Source organism: Sylvia atricapilla, chromosome 20 (genome assembly GCF_009819655.1).
Source record: "Sylvia atricapilla isolate bSylAtr1 chromosome 20, bSylAtr1.pri, whole genome shotgun sequence".
Taxonomy (NCBI): Eukaryota; Metazoa; Chordata; class Aves; order Passeriformes; family Sylviidae; genus Sylvia; species Sylvia atricapilla.
The window spans coordinates 8304686-8320373 of NC_089159.1; the positions used below are offsets into that span (position 1 = coordinate 8304686).

Sequence of the window (15688 nt, forward strand, 5' to 3'; positions counted from 1 at the left end):
AACTGTTTCATTCACTGTACAATCCTCACCCAATCAAGTATTGATAGAGGGTTTATTTTTATGATTATTATTATAAAATACCCTTCCCAAACAGAGATTAAACACTGTTAACCACTTACATTCCAAACAGCAACAGCTGTTTCTCCTTGAATACCCAACTGGATGGATAAACCTGAAGAATTTAATAGCTTTGGAGATTAGAGGCCAGGACAACTAAATAACAAGTGTTTTCTGTATTTTTTGGAGCAAGGCTCTTCCTTTGCTCACAAACTCTCCCTACCACACAGAATTTGTCCAAAACATCATGAAGGTATAACAAAGAACCTGCTTTGACAAAAAAAATCAATTTCCTGCTCGAATTATGAACAGGTAAACCCGTGTTTCACAAGCAGTGTTATTAGATAATGAATACACCAAAACTGCAGTATTTATTTGCATGGCAATCCAACAGCCACAACAGCAGTTCCACAGCATTTCTAATTCTTCAAAACCACTGCCAGACACAAAGTTGAAGTCCCTCACACCATGTGCATTCCAGCAACTCTCCCCTCACCATTCCTCCCCAAAGTGCACACTGGTGGCAGATACACTTCTTGCAGGTCCAGCAGAAAACACTGAGCTTCTCGTGATGGTTTTCACACCTTAAACAACAAAAAAAAATACACACATCACCCACAGAAAATAGCTTCTACAAACTCAGTTTAACATTTTCACTTGTTTTGCTACACCATCCTGCAAGTAAAGCAATAAACACTTTTGCAGGAAGAACAGCTGCAGTCAATAAAAACCCTTTTGCAAGATAAACGTTGCTTTTAGCATTCTCTCCAGAAGCATTTCCCAGACACAGAGAGCACATTACTAAAATTAGCTCCCACAATCCAAAACAATAGATGCAAAAAAACACTCCATTTCTTGTCCTTTTCATTCTCCTCGTGCTTTGTGAGGCTGCAGAGCTGAAGAGTGTCCAGCTGCGGTGTGACCTCCTCTGCCCAGCGCAGTTGACCAGCTCCCGGAGCTGCAGATGGGCTCTGTGGAAAGGATGGCAACAGTACAGCAGGAATTTGGCTCCAGCAGTTAAAGAGAAGCACAGGAGTGCAGTTCAGATCAATTCTATATTACCAGAAGAGTCACAGAAGTAAAAAAAAAAAAAAAAAAAAAAGAGCAGAAACTGAATTAGTTATTCCAAGAGAGAGGGAAAAAAATTAATTTTGATGATTTAGGGAAGATGGAACTCGATCTTGTAATGATCACAGAATGGCTGCACAGGCACATCACAAAAAATTACAGGCATAAAAATTGGACATTTTCACCCCTTAAAACTGAAGCTCCTGGGCTTTGCTTTTGAAACGAAGAATATAAAGAGGAATTCCTCTAGTCACTCCTATTACACCAGCTCTGTGCACAGCAGTGTTATTTGGGAAGAACAAGATCCTGCTTAGCTTGTCAAAAAACTAGAACACATTTTAGAAGGGGCATTATACCAGGGCCAATTTTAATAGAAACAGCAGGGAGGTCTCAAAAAAAAATATAAAGCTTATAAATTTAGTGCAACCTGCACTGAAAAAGAGATTGATCATAAGAGGGCAATCCATACAATTCCTGATATTAAAAATACCTTACCTACATGAGGGCACTGAGCTCTTTGTTCAGTCAGCCAACGCTGTGAGGGAAAAAGGAAAAAATCTTTTAAAAACACTGGAATGAAAGAACTGCAGGCAAATAAGGTCTGTCATTAATGAGGAGTTATTTACTTTTATTACAGCTTTCCTATACTTTTTTCCTTTTTTAACAAATTTTCAGTTTAACTGTTCAAGCACTTAGTCACAGAAGAAGCTGCTATTTGTGTCTTCGTAACAAGCAACCATTTGTCTTTAGATGTCAGAGATGCCTCAGTTAAAATTAAAACAGAGAATTTTGAGGTACCAAATATTACACTAGAAACCACCCACTTGGCAGATTCCCAGAGTCTCGGACTAAAGACCATGTTTCAATAAAGGAAAGAAAACGACACCACAAGCATCTTTTTCACAGTCAATTAGCCTTCAAGGTAATTTATTTCTTCCTCTTGGGTTATTTATAGACAAATTAAACACCTGAAGTTCAGTGATCAAATCCACAAGGGAGCCGTGAATGTCTCTCTTCCAGAAAGCGCCAGGGACAAACAGCTGAGCCAAGAACTTCACTGCCCACTACAAACTACCAAGTGTAAAAGCTCAGCACTTGAGGATTTTATATTTGTCAGCTCTCTACTACATTTATTAAAAGAATGCTCATGAATAATCTCTCACCACCCAGCAAACAATATGTTCTGTAAAATCTTAATATGCAGCACGAATCCTCACCTACAGCTCTTGTCAGAGCTTCCAGAGCGAAGGATGAATGTCTGTTCCAATTTCTGGAAATACTACTGGCGGTCTGGAAACCTCAGCTGAACCTTTTGCTGCTACAGCAACACGAAACAGCACCTGGATTGGAACTGGGGTGTGATACACGGGGAAGCACAGCCTTAACAAAGGAATGAGGATTCAGGTGCTGCCTCAGACTCCCCTGAGAAAGATTAGCCCACCTGATCACACCACACCAGCCTGACAAGCATTATAAACACCTCCAGGATACAGGAGGTGATGCTGTGACCTTCCCAGATGCAAAGTCAGCATCTGATTTGTGTCCCGACTTCTGTCTTCCATACAGGCATCACCAACTCTCAGGAGGCACTGAGGAAGGGATCATTATGTGTCTCTTCCTTAAAGCAATTATTCCAGATGGTGCCTATAATTAGCACCACTGAAGGCAATGCACAGCCTGCCTACTTCTTCCTCAGGGTGTGTTATAAAAGGTTTTGAAAAGGAAACTAAAGGATGGAACAAAAAAAAAAAAAAAAAAAAAAAAAAAAAAAAAAAGGAATCCTTGGAACTCCAGGAAAAGAACGTTTTCATAAGCTCAGTTTTAGTTCAAACCTTTAAAAGAACAGGCTGAACCAAGCAAACTCACCGGATACGCTGAAAACAGCAGAGCTTGGAGCAGTGAGGGCACAGGCGGGCATCCCGCAGCTTCTCCATACAAATGAAACATCGGAAAACACCTCGGCAATGCTCTGCAAAGGGGGATTAGCACCATTGTTAAACATGCCTCAGACACATCAGGGCTGCGTTCGTTCTCCAGGCACGGCGCCAGGTTTCAGTCCCTGTTCCAAACAGCACAACTCCCAGGGAGATACAACCTGGACACCACAGCTCTCCCCTCAGCTTCTCCCACACCACACCAGCCCCCTTTTATAACGCTGTTCTCTTCCTTCAAGGAATAGCTTCTGTTTGTTTTATATTTCTTTTGGAGCAGCCTTTCTGTAGCCAAGATATCCCTGCGTGTGTTCACACGGGATTGAGCAGCTGCCAGAAGAAATGGTGTTGTACCTGCAGACACTGCACTGGCACTAAACTATTTCTAGATCATGTTAAGTGCATGTACGTGTAATACACAAGAGGTGTTGAATTGAATTGAGTACTTTTCTGACTTTTATAAGGCTTATATTCTTTTCAGGTCTACCATTAGCTCTAGTGTCACAATTTCTATGCTCTCCCCTGCCCCATTTAATCAATTTTTGGTGATAAAAGCATGCCCCAAACGAGAAAGGTATTTTCAAAGCAATGTTCGCTTTCCATATTGATAGTTTTTTACCGATAAGGAAGTTTTACACCCTGTAGCATACAGGAGTTACAATATTTCTGGCCATAATTATGGAACTTCAAAAGGTCCTTCAGGTGGGCTACTTCTTTTCCCCCACACCACTGAGATTGTGAGTCAGCACAAAAGCAAGACATCCTCAATTTATGGACACCACAGTATCTCCCACACATTAACGCCTTCTTTAACACTTGCCAGCCATTAAAACGCACCATATGCGTTTACAGGAGGTAATCGCAGCCGGTCTTTTACATTCTCCCCCAGCCTGGCTGCGACACAGCCCCCCGCAGGTGTTCGAGCTGCCGGGTCACGGCCACTTCTGCACCTTCACGGTGCCAAGGCGGGTTCCGTGTGAGCCAGGTCTCCATCCTTCCATCCCTGGATCCATCCACCTCCGGCAGCTCATTTCCTCCCGCCTGCCCACCCGCTGCCTGCCTGCCCACCCGAGCCAAGCCCCGCAGCGCCGCAGCCTGTTCCCAGCGCACCGTTCGGCCTTTTTCCCCCTCCACAACCAAGGTACAAGGGCCCTCCGAGGAGCTCCGGTAAAGCGGGCGGGCGCTGAGGGGAAGCGGCAGCCGCTGCCCCCCTCACACCGCCCTGAGGGAGCGCGCGCCGCCCGCCCGCTCACCTCCACGCTCTGCTCGTCCATGGCTGCGGCTCCGCCAGCGGCGGGAGGACGGACGGCTGTCCCCGGCCTCGCTGTCCGTACCCGCGGGTGAGGAGCGGAGGCTCCGGCAGCGGTGGGTTTTGAGGAGCCGACTGCTCGCTCCGGCCCCGGCCCCGTTCACCCGCCGGGCCGTGACCGCGGCAGCGCCGCCGCCCCGCCCCGCCCGCGCTGCGCATGCGCGGGGCCGCCCGCAGGGGCGTGGCTTTCCGCAGGGGGCGTGGTCTCCTTGAGGAGGCGCTGTTACCCGTAGGGGGCGTGGCTTCCCGCAGGGGGCGTGGTCTCCCTGAGGAGGTGTGGCCTCCAGCAGGGGGCGTGGTCAGCCGCTGGGGAACCGGCGGCCGCGGAGCCACGCGCTTGGATTTTCTTCTATTTCCCTTCGTTTTTCTTTATTTTTCGTTTTGTTTTGTTTTTTTTTTTTTTTTTTTTTTCAAATTATTTTTATTTATTTTTCCTTGCCGGCGAGGTTTCAGCAGCGGGCATGGGTTTCCGCACCCCGCTGACTGCTACTTTCAGTTATTATAGCTAGAGTTCACCACTAAATTAAATTACTTCACGGTGCTGGTGATGGCAGCGGCACAGCAAGGATTGAGTCCTCTATTAGAAGATCAATGTGATTAAAAGCTACTAAATCAGTTTGTGAAACTGATTAATTGCTTGGAACTGGTTAGTTACTCCTAGGTAAAAGGGCACAATTAGCAATAGGCATCATAAAATCAAGTTATCCCTGTTCTTTCCATTTCAATACCCAGCCTGTTTCTCCCCCCATCAAACCCTAAAGCAGTTCTTGGGTGAGTTTAGACATCAGCCTTTCCCTCCCTGAGATCACTAATTTAAATTTCTCTACTTTGACAGACCCATTTTTTCACAAAAAACCCCTCAGGAACTTAATAAAAATTCAGGTATCTTAGTCTCTAAAATTAGGCTGAAATATAACAATGTTAAAAAGGATTATATATATGATGCATAATATATATAACATAGCAATATTATACATAAGAAAAAAACCCATATGTTTTTCACTGTTAGGATGGTCAGAGTGTAACAGAGGTTGTAAATTCTCCATCCTTGAGAATTCTTTGTTTGAGCTGCTGTCCAGAAATCCCTTCTGACCCAGGCTGGACTATAAAAAACCCAAGGGAATTCCCATGAAAGGAAGATTAATCAGGTCAGGGAGCAGGGTCAGGAGTCACGTAACAAAAGTATAATAAATCTTTATTCAGGAATGCAAGTACAATTAAGAGGCTTGGATTATTTGCCTTGAAAACCCCTTCAGGAATGCAGCAAGGAAATGGAAGCACCACATGGCTCACAGCATTCCTTAAAAATGCATCAACCATAATCAAACAGCCGAGGTGAAGTGCCAACCTCACTGTCCTTGAACTCTCCAATTTCAAGTATTACCAACAGAATGTCTATTCAGAAACATTAACAACTCCCCTACAGTGGACTTGGAGCTCTTGTTCCAGAGAAATTCCTGCTCCTTAATAATCCAGGAGCTGTGACCAAGATGATTCTGTGTCAGATGAGTTTTCATTTACACAGCTAATTTAACATTTCCTTGTTGGTCGAGTTCCACAATCCCGAGTTCTTTCAGGATTTGAATCCTTGAGTCAGTGGCTCTCATCTTCATCTTGTTCATCTGTGAAAGACTCAGTGCTGCTCTGTAAGACAAAAACAATTTGGGGATCAGACATCAGGTCTGGCAGAAAAAGGCTAAGAAGCACATGGTGTTTAATCAATGATTTTTTTGGTGAATGCTCTGTAAATCTCCAACTTATTCAGATTACCATCGACTTTTCTATGCTACTTCAAATCACAGCAGTCATTTGCTAACCTTAGGGTTAAAAAGACAGAATTCCTGAGTTTAAAACTTCTTTTTTTTTTTTTTTTGTTACATCAGCCTGTAAGAAATCCCCAGCAGTCACCCAGAGAAGGGTCAGGACAGGGTTTGAGGGTCATGGTTTAGTGTCAGGGCTTTTGGAAGTTACAATATGGCAGTGAATGCTTAACTAGCTGGTTTTATTTCAATTTAAAAGACTGAAATTCTTTACAGTTTATAAAATTCTTCCAGTGAATGGCTCTGAGCCTTACCTGTTGTTCTGTACAATGAAGTGGTTAAATAACTCCTTGTACAAATAGTTCAAATCTGCTAATTTGACTGTGCTTCTGATGCTCCTGGGAACACTCATAAATGTTTTCTCAGTCACTGGTATGAACTGGGCTTCTAAAAATATTGGAAACAGAAGAAGGAGATTTTTTATATTAAATATTTTTTATTTAAAAAATAAATATTTTTAAATTTTTTTAATTATTTTTATTATTTTAAAAAAAATATTTAAAAAATAAAAAAATAAAAAAGGGAAATGGAAAATATTTGTTTCTTCAGAAACTGGGTCAAAGATAGAAAGTGCTTCCATCAGTGTTTATAATAACACCCCTAGGTGGGACTAAAGGAAGATTTTCCAGCAAAAGGAGAGGAAAAAAAACAATTACTGGACCTGCAGACTCAGTAAAAAAAAATCATTTAATTTGAGATCTGATAAGGATTGACAAATTTCTTCTGTCAGTGACCAGCTGGCTTTGTTTGGGTTTTCTTGGGTTTTTTTTATAAAAACCAAAACTAACTGAAAATTCCTTTCTATAAGCAGGGATAAATGAATTTAAAAAGACCTATTTCTATGGTAAGATTAGTGCACCATCTCTTCCAGAGCATAAACACAACGAGTTTTCCACTTCAATCCCTCTGAAAGCAAGGAAAAAAAAATCCCAGAATCACTATTCCTGGAATATAACTATGGGCTCAGGTCCTTCTAATAAAGTCTAAATTCTTCACATTAAAGCAGTAGTTTCACTTTCAGAGTGAAAACAGTGAAGTTACTGCCCATCACAGCCTCTGTGAAAAGAAAATAGTGAGAAGTTTATTTTTTTCAGCACTTACCTTCAGCTGAGCCAGGGACTGAAGATCCTGGGCAGGATGGCTAAAAAGCAACAATAATGTCAGTATTTGTTAGTGTTTTTGCCTAGAAATCCTTTTGTACACTTTCATTTCTGCATGAAATTTACATTAATTACATTTTGCTACTGGATAACCAAGGATCTTGCAGCCACCGAAGTCGACAGCAAAATCCTGGGGATTAAAACCAGCTTAAAATAAAATGAAGTTTAAAATGGGATACAGAAAGATTCATGAGTCAGATTTTATGAGCCTCTCCAGCTTTCCAGCATGGATGTGCAAGCACTGCACATGATTTAGAATTAGTACTGGACATAAATTGAGAGCATTTCTCAAGGGAGGAGCAGATATTTGCAAAAAAAAAGGTTGAGTAAAGCTGCAGGAACTGGGCAGGTTCCATGTAAACCAACTGTGGCAACAAAATGTGAGTGGGAAATGAGGAGAAGTAGGAAAAGAAAAAGTCAATCAGAGAAACACCCTCTGTTGACCTTCTTTAATATTTTTAATATGAGACCCAGAGCAAATATTTGCAGATAATTATACTGGATAATTCCATATTGAGCTATGGGAGAATATCTGATTTTTTAACAAATATTAATTTCGACCTAAGTTCTACTGCATTGCAGTTAGAACAGATTGTTACTCATATCCCAAAATTTGTTTAATATTTTACAGGAAATTAAACTTCTCCCAACGTTGGTTTGAGCCAATGACATCCCTCACTCCTACCCAAATGTTTCTTTACCAAGAAGATCAACAAGAGCAACCAACAGCATCCCTGACAAGACACATAAACATATTCCAATTAAAAAATAACAGGGACAAAGTCTTCCATCAAAGCTAATTTCTCCTTTGTGGAGCATCTAATTGGAACAATTTAAAAAGCTTAATCTGTAGGGAATAAAAAAATCAAAAGGTTTGTTAAGGAGCTTAATCTCATTTCTGAAAAATTCCACTCATTTAAGAAGTATCAAATCCCCAAATCAGCCCCTTCTGCACTCAGCTGAGCTGCACTTGGGATTAAAGGTTCCTGGAATCCTGACATTCCATCCCCTAATTACCTCTTCCACTGAAAATTCCATTTCTTTCCCAGTCTGCAAGTTTAACTGCTGGGCTGCAGTCTGTTCTTCTGCTGACAGAGGTGAGCTCTGGGAAGATAAAAAAAAAAAAAGCAAACACAGAGAAGTCTGATCCTCCAGCTCCTGAGGTGATGATCTTTACAGAGGAACTCAATGTTTGTGCAGCCCTTTGCCCACGGAACCTGACAGTAGACTCCTGATTTCCTTCCACTGAAAGCACATTTACGAGAAAAGTATTTCTGAAAAATCAACCACAATCTTCCTCTAGCACCAGTACTATCAATTACTCAAGCAAGATACATTTTTCTATTAAAAAAGAAAGTATTTCAGTTTAAGACTTGTATTTCTCCAGAAGTTTAATCCATCTGTAGTTTAGGAAATACCAAAAGTGCAAGAAAATCTTTACCTAAAGCTCTACATATAACTCAAGGAAAGGGTGATTGTCTTTGAGAAAATCCAAATACAAAATGATTCTGGGTAGAATATCCTTGAAACACAGTAAGATATGATCTATTTTCCTTTCTGTGACATACAACCACTGTGTTTTAAACCATGATACAACCCAAAAATTACTAGTAACTTGCCCAGAGCTGTTGACAGATTAAACCCAAACTCCAGGCACTGTCATTAGAACATTGATCTAAATAATCTAAATTTGTAAAAGGTTAAAATCAATGCTTTCACCTGTTCAATAATGAAACAGTGAAGACCACTTAAGAAAATGTTGTTTGCTGCTGAGTTTTTAACAATTGAAACATTATCTTAGGAAAAACAGCTTTGGAATAACAGCAGTCCCAGGGTGTTTGTGACAACGGTTTTAACTTTAGACATTGAAAATATATTTGCCATTTAAAAGCTTTTCAGCCTTTTAAAGCTGTTTTCACGTTCTATTTTCTTCAGGGTGTCTGCTTCTAAAACCTGTCAGTGTGGCCCTGGGACACAGCAGAGCACAGAGGTGCCAATTCCTATGAAATGACCCAAATTGTGTCACTCTGTTCACTCTCCAAATCTGAACACCAGATTTAATTGCTGGGCATTTGGGATTCACAAAAAGAGCTCCAATCCTGCCAGCATTCCCTCTGGGAACCTGTTTGTCACCTCCTAAAAGTCTGCACAAGTTTCCAGTGGAAACACCGATTGGTACACAAAAGTTACAAAGTTCTCCTCCATCCCCATCCCAGGAGTGGAAACAAAGTGATGAAAATGAAAATACCACCTCCAGCCCGCTCTGTTGCTGTAGGGCCTGAACCATCTTCATTGTTTTCTCCAGGGCAGCACGGATGCTCTGCATGGATTCCTTCTGCTCCAGGGAAATCTCTTCCATCTGGGCACACAGGGATTTGTAACGGGATTTCAGCACCGGGAGCTCCTTCAGGAGAGCAGCTGGATTCTCCTGGGGGAGCAGAACATTTAAACTGCAGGAGATGATAAAATTAATAATGGCCACATGTCCAGAAGTTGTTGGTGTTGGGCATCTAACATGAAATGACCCTTTACAGTGAAAACGTACAGGAGAAAAGGATTTATTTATAAAATCCTTTAGGTGATGTCATTTATTGTTTTCCTCTCATCTCTCCCCCAAAATCTGAATTTAGTCAGTGCTGGTTGGCAAGTTTATCTTGGTTCTCAGAGCAAGGGCGAGTTTTAGCTCAGACTGTAACCTGAATTTAGGTGTTGACACCACTGATTTCTCAGAGCAGAACATGGAAGAATTTCTCTATACCAAAAAACCAAAGGAGTTTGGTTTCAATTCATATTAGGCCACTCATCTTGATATATGATGCAGGCAATAACTAACTAACTAACTAACTAACTAATTAACTAACTAATAATAATACTAAGCCTGCCAACTAGATTAAAGAACAGCCACAGATATTTCAGGCTGAAAGAAAAATACCCATTTATTACCAAGTTCATGCAATAAAATTGAATTTAATGTGAAAATACTACCTCTGCTGCTGTATCATCAGGAAGACTTTTCATTATTTCAAACTCCACTCTGCGCTGAATATAATCCAGATCAGATTCTGCTTTCTGGAACTAAAATATTGAAGGTCAGGCACAGTATATCAAAACCCAAAAACCTGCAGACAAACCCCAACCTGTGTTTCAGGAAAGCAGGAGGCAGCTGCCTCACTTTGAAAAGCTCAGGGACCATAAAAGTTTTCAAATTTAATTCTTTCAACCATAAAGAGTTCTGCTAGCAAAACTACAACACTCAGTTATTTACACAGAGGAGATTATGAGTAAATTCAGGATCCAAGAGCATCATCAGAGCTTTTATTAATAATCATATTGGGGATGTGTTCTTTCAGATGGTTTTAATGCCCACAATACATTTCATTATTCCCCAATAAAGCAGACTGACTAACAGCTCGTAAAAATGATGACATCATTCTTCTTTCCTTGGGATAAATAAGCCACCAGAGAATTGTCTAATTGCCTTGTAAAGCAGTCTGCTGATAGCATTACTACTTAATTAATTTTAGTCTGCGATTTTAATATCTATTAAAGACTTCCACTTGCAAGAAAGGCAGTTTTCCCAGCTCCCAAGCAAGTCATTAATTCTTTGACATAATAATTCTGTGATTTTACAGTCACAGAAGACAACGATGAAAGCAAGTTAAAACTGGTTGTGACTTCCTTAACTTGCTTTTCACAGTTTATATTGAGATTAACCCCAAAATGACCGTTCCAATTTCTATTTTAAAGATCAAAGCAAGGCTGTATTTGTTGTAAAGGAACAAATATCCACAGTCTGTGGTCAGGCTGGGATCCCAAAGGAATGTTTTTTTTATGTTTTAAACATCAGCCTCGGGATCCACCTTCAGGAATAGCCATTAATGCCTTTGGGGATGTGGAAATTCAGCCTCAAGGAACAGGATTTGGTCCAGGACACTCTCCAGTAAAAGCCTCTTTCTGAGGCACTGAAGATGGATGATGTTTCACACACCTCCAGTACATTTTCAAATAATAGCTTAAGAAAAGGAAAATAAATCCAGTGAAGAGCTTGAGGCATCAATAAATCAAGGGGAGCTTTCACCCAGTGCTGCCATAACTCACCATCTGCCCAGCAAAGCTCCTTCCCACCCCTGCCCCAGAAACCAGCCAGGACAAAATCCAAGAATAAAGTCGTTTTTCAGCACACTCTGCATTTTTAATGAGTTCACCGGGGATTTCTTCCCTGACTGCTCAATGATTTCTCTTCTCCTACACTAAGAAATATTTGTAGGTTTTCATTTCCAAGGCAGGTGCCCCAAAAGGATCAATTTTTGCTTTTCTCCAGCTCCTCCATGTGATCAATTTTTTGGGAAAGGAGACAACAAATATGAGCTGGTTTCAAAATGACCCATTAAAGATTCAATCCTGATAATTTGAAGTTTCCATAAGGAGCTAATTAACATCATGCTACTACTGTAATTCAGGACATTAAAATCTGGATGTGAAGCTAAATGTGGCCAGAAATTTAAGATTTATGAAGAGATTAACACAGTTCACTATGACTGCTTTTGTTTTACAAATATTTATTTCTTGCTGCATTTCAGGAAACATCCACCTGTAAAAACCCCCCTCCCCTTTAATATTCTAGGTCAGAAGCATTTGCAGGAAGATTATTTTACAATAAATACCATTAAAAAAAATGCAGGGTTTGATGTGTAAATTTGTAATTTACTCACAGGTTTAGAAGAAAATGTTAGAAACTGAGGCAAGAGTGAGGCCAAGTGCTGAGGGCTCTGCTCTCAGATGCTTTGACAATACTATTGCACTGCTCTCTGTATAGTACAGTAGTGCAATAAAGTCAGAGCACTCGTTAGCAGCAATAATTCTGGGCAACAATCAATCACACACTCACCAAAAATAAAAAAAAAAAAAAAAAGGGAAAAAAACCACATCAACTCAGCCAGAGGTTTCTGTGGGTGGTGAAGAGTTGGGTAAGGTTAAAGGTCACCAAGTCCTAAAGTGCACACACACAAATACTCACATTATTATTATTATTATTATTGATAATCTGCCATTCCACTGATCATGAGGAAGGGGAAAAAAAAACCCCAACCACCCAACAAAACGCTCACCAGATCTGTCAGGAATTCAATCTCAAACTATCTGGTGCTTTTTTTTTAAAGTGGAAATTCCATTTCCAAGTGCATTTATTGCTTGGATTTGCCTGGTAGCAAGCTAAGATTCCAAACTACCATCAGCCAGATGTTCTTAAACTGCATTCCAGGGAATATCTCCAAGACAGCAGATATTTAAGATTAAAGATTATTAATTCTGTATAATTTGCAGGTGCTGAATCACGGTGAGATGCACTTAAACACTCCTTTCCCAGCTCTGGGGATGTCCTTTAGCAGTGGGCTGTGAGAACACCATCACAGGGAGGGTGTATTCCATAAATCTCACTGAAGGTGGGGTTTTTTAACACAACAATGACTTCACATTGAGAGCTGGAGGACTCTCAGGGTCTGAAGGCACTGAGATCCTGAACAAAACACCAAGAAACCTAAGAATGGAGAGGATCCTTGCTGATGTACACAGAGCTGAGTCACTGGGGCCATTTTTAAGACAGAGGTGATGAGATTTGTCATTAAATGACCAACGTCCCTTCTCGGAAAGGAAGCAGAAGACAACGAGTAAGAAAAAACAAACCAGTGGCAATCTCATTTTGTGGTCTCAGGGAGTGATTTTGGACTCGTGGTCTCAGAGAGTGATTTTGGACTTGTAAATTATTTTAAAAAGAACACAGAATCATGCAGATTGTATTGCTGGCCAATGCCCTTTTAACATTGCACTGCTTTTTGTGCATCATCACCAGTAGTACAACATAAAAAGGGCACTGGACAGACACCACTCAGGGACAGAGGAGATGCAGTATCCCAAAAAAACAGCGACAGAAACAAACTTTATGATCTCTTCCATAATTAACCTAACACAGTTGTGGTGCTCCTGTCACAAATAACCATTGATTGCCTGATTGGTTTTATTATTTTCAAGTCCACTGTACTCTTTAAGCTCCCACTAATTACTTTATCCCGGCTTCCATGAGACCAAAAGGAAGCTCTCCATGAAACTCACGTCAAAACCTCCAGGGAAATAAGAAGTGTTATTTTATCACACTTCTGTGGAGAGAGCTGACTTCACAGGAAATCCAGGACGGGGAAACAACAAAGCAGAAGGAAAAGCAAGAGACACAAAGCTGTGAGATGTGAGATTATTCTGAATTCCAGAATAAAAGCCCCTGTTATCTTAAAGGGGGCAAACCCCACTTCTCTATTCACACCTTCTAAAAAGGGAATCACTTGAAAGCATGACTTTCAATAAAACACGGAAATAAACCATGACAATAAATAAATAAATCAATAAAACATCTAAGCCAAGTATCTTTAAACACATTTCTAAATTAAACTAGGCTAAGAAAAAAAAAATGCAGAATACCAGATATCGGGAGATCAAGCTTACACTATGGGCAAAAATGGAAAAAAAATATTATCTAGAGGGAAGATGAAGGTTTGATGGACGGCACAAGGAACTTGGACGATTGGGAACAGATTCCCAGCGCCTCTCCAACGTGAGGAAACACAACACAGGGTGGTTTGGGTTTTTTTGAGAGGTTAATTTTTTGCCTTTTTTCCACTTTTCCAGGAGTGGGGCTGGCAGAGAGGCGATCATTACACAAGGGACAGCCCCGTCGTGCTCCAGGGGCTTCCTCAGAGCAGCGGCACGGAGAGAAAAGCTGGAAAAACTACGGGAATTTGGGCCTCAGGAAGAGAGAGAGAGCCATCGCCCGGCTCCCCCCGCGCCAATGGACCGGCCCAGCCCTTCTCCCCCCTCCCGGCAGGGAAAATGGTCCAGCCCAGGTGAGCGCTCCACCCTCGCCCCCCTCTGGCAATAAATGGACTAGTCCGGGAGCTCTGCCCGCGCCCCCCTCCCGCCGCGGGGCCATGGAGCGGCCCGGCGCGGTCCCCCCGCACGGCGGGCAATGAGCGCGCCCACCCCGCCGCCCCCCCCAGGTGCGCGGGAAATGGCCGCGCCCTGCCCCGCGCCGAGGGGTGAATGGAGCGGCGCAAGCCCCGCCCCTCGGGCTGGGGGGGGGGGGGGTGGAATGGACCGGCCCGGCCGAACCCGCCTGACCCGGACGCGGCCGCCGGGCGCCCCGTCGAGGGCGGCGCGGGCCGCGCTCAGGGCCCGGATGGGGAACGCGGGCGCGGCTGAGCGGCCGCTCTTCCGTCGCGCCGCGCCCGCGCGTCCGCGCTTCTCCCTCCCTTCCTCCCTCCCTTCCGCGGCGGCCCCGCGCCCTCCGAGGCGTCGCCGCCACCGGCCCGCGGCGCGGCCGCCCCTCAGCGCGGCCGCCGCCCGCCCTCACCAGGGTCTCGAGCCTGGTAACCGCCGTCTCCATGTTGAATAGTTGACATTCCTCAGGCGGCGGCGGGGAGATCCCCACCCCCCGCGCCGCGGCACGGGAGAGTCGGCGGCTCCCATTGGCCAGCTGTCACTCGTTGCGCGCCTCCCATTGGCTGGCGGCTCGCGGGGCGCGCTCGCCATTGGCCCGCGGAGAATGTAAACCCGCTCCGAGGTACGGCCGAGCCCATTGGCCCGGAGTGGGCCCCGGCCGTGATTGGCCGGGGCGGGGCGCGCGGCGCTGGCGGGAAGCGGCGCGGGCCCGTCCGCCGCAGCCCTGAGGGGGCGGGGGCGCCGCTTCCTCTTCCCGGTTGTCTCCCGGTTGCGCCGGTGGCCCCGGCGGGGCCGCTCTTCGCCCCGTTCACCCCGCCGGCCTTCCCCAGCCGAGCGCTGCCCTCAGCCGATTGGCGGCACCGAAGCCGCTCGTCCAATGGCGGCGCCGCTCGCCTCAGCGCGGCCGGGACGGGGCGGGGCAGCGCCGGCCCCTCTCCCGTGGAGCGCGGGCGCGCCTCAGCACGACGGCCAATCAGAGCGCGGTTTACATTCGCCGCGTGGGGGGGCCGGCAGAGAGCGGCGCTGCCATTGGCTGGGCGCGGCGCGGGGAGCGGTTTGAATCGGCGGCGGCGGCGGGCGCGGAGCGCGGCCGGGGGAACGGGGCGGCCCCGGGACAGCCCCACAAGGTGTGTGCCGGGGTGTGCCGGGGTGTGCCGGGGTGTGCCGGGGTGTGCCGGGGTGTGCCGGGGTGTGCCGGGGTGTGCAGGTGTGGGCCGGGGTGTGCCGGGGTGTGAGAGAGGAGTCCCCACTCTCGGTGCGGGGTCCCGGGTGAGCGAGGCTGGGGTGTCACCCATCACCGGTCCGGGCCGCCACCCGCATCCTTCCGTGGCTTCTTCGTGTCTTTTGTCACTGTTTTCC

The 15688-nt window shown here is 44.4% G+C and overlaps 2 protein-coding genes across 2 annotated transcripts in view; both read right to left on the reverse strand.

The window, feature by feature from the left end:
- The window catches only part of TRIM37 (tripartite motif containing 37), a 17135-nt gene extending 12611 nt beyond the window's left edge, over positions 1-4524 (reverse strand). Inside the window, 2 exon segments of the mRNA XM_066333713.1 lie at positions 4125-4239; positions 4310-4524. Coding sequence (XP_066189810.1) covers positions 4125-4239; positions 4310-4524 — 330 coding nt within the window.
- Positions 4525-5534: 1010 nt separating this feature from the next.
- SKA2 (spindle and kinetochore associated complex subunit 2) lies at positions 5535-14848 on the reverse strand. Its single transcript, XM_066333488.1, has 7 exons — positions 14742-14848; positions 10331-10420; positions 9597-9773; positions 8363-8449; positions 7287-7326; positions 6440-6572; positions 5535-6009 (listed from the first exon to the last, which is right to left on the reverse strand). The coding sequence occupies exons 1-7, from the start codon at positions 14772-14774 to the stop codon at positions 5883-5885; spliced, it is 687 nt and encodes a 228-aa protein (XP_066189585.1). The 5' UTR covers positions 14775-14848; the 3' UTR covers positions 5535-5882.
- Positions 14849-15688: the final 840 nt, after the last annotated feature.

Coding starts and splice junctions, on each gene's coding strand:
- SKA2 (XM_066333488.1), bottom strand. CDS start 14,774: ATGGAGACGGCGGTTACCAGGCTCGAGACCCTG. Junction 10,421..14,741: donor TTACCAGGCTCGAGACCCTG/GTGAGGGCGGGC, acceptor TCAATATTTTAG/TTCCAGAAAGCAGAATCTGA. Junction 8,450..9,596: donor AGCAACAGAGCGGGCTGGAG/GTGGTATTTTCA, acceptor TTATCTTCCCAG/AGCTCACCTCTGTCAGCAGA.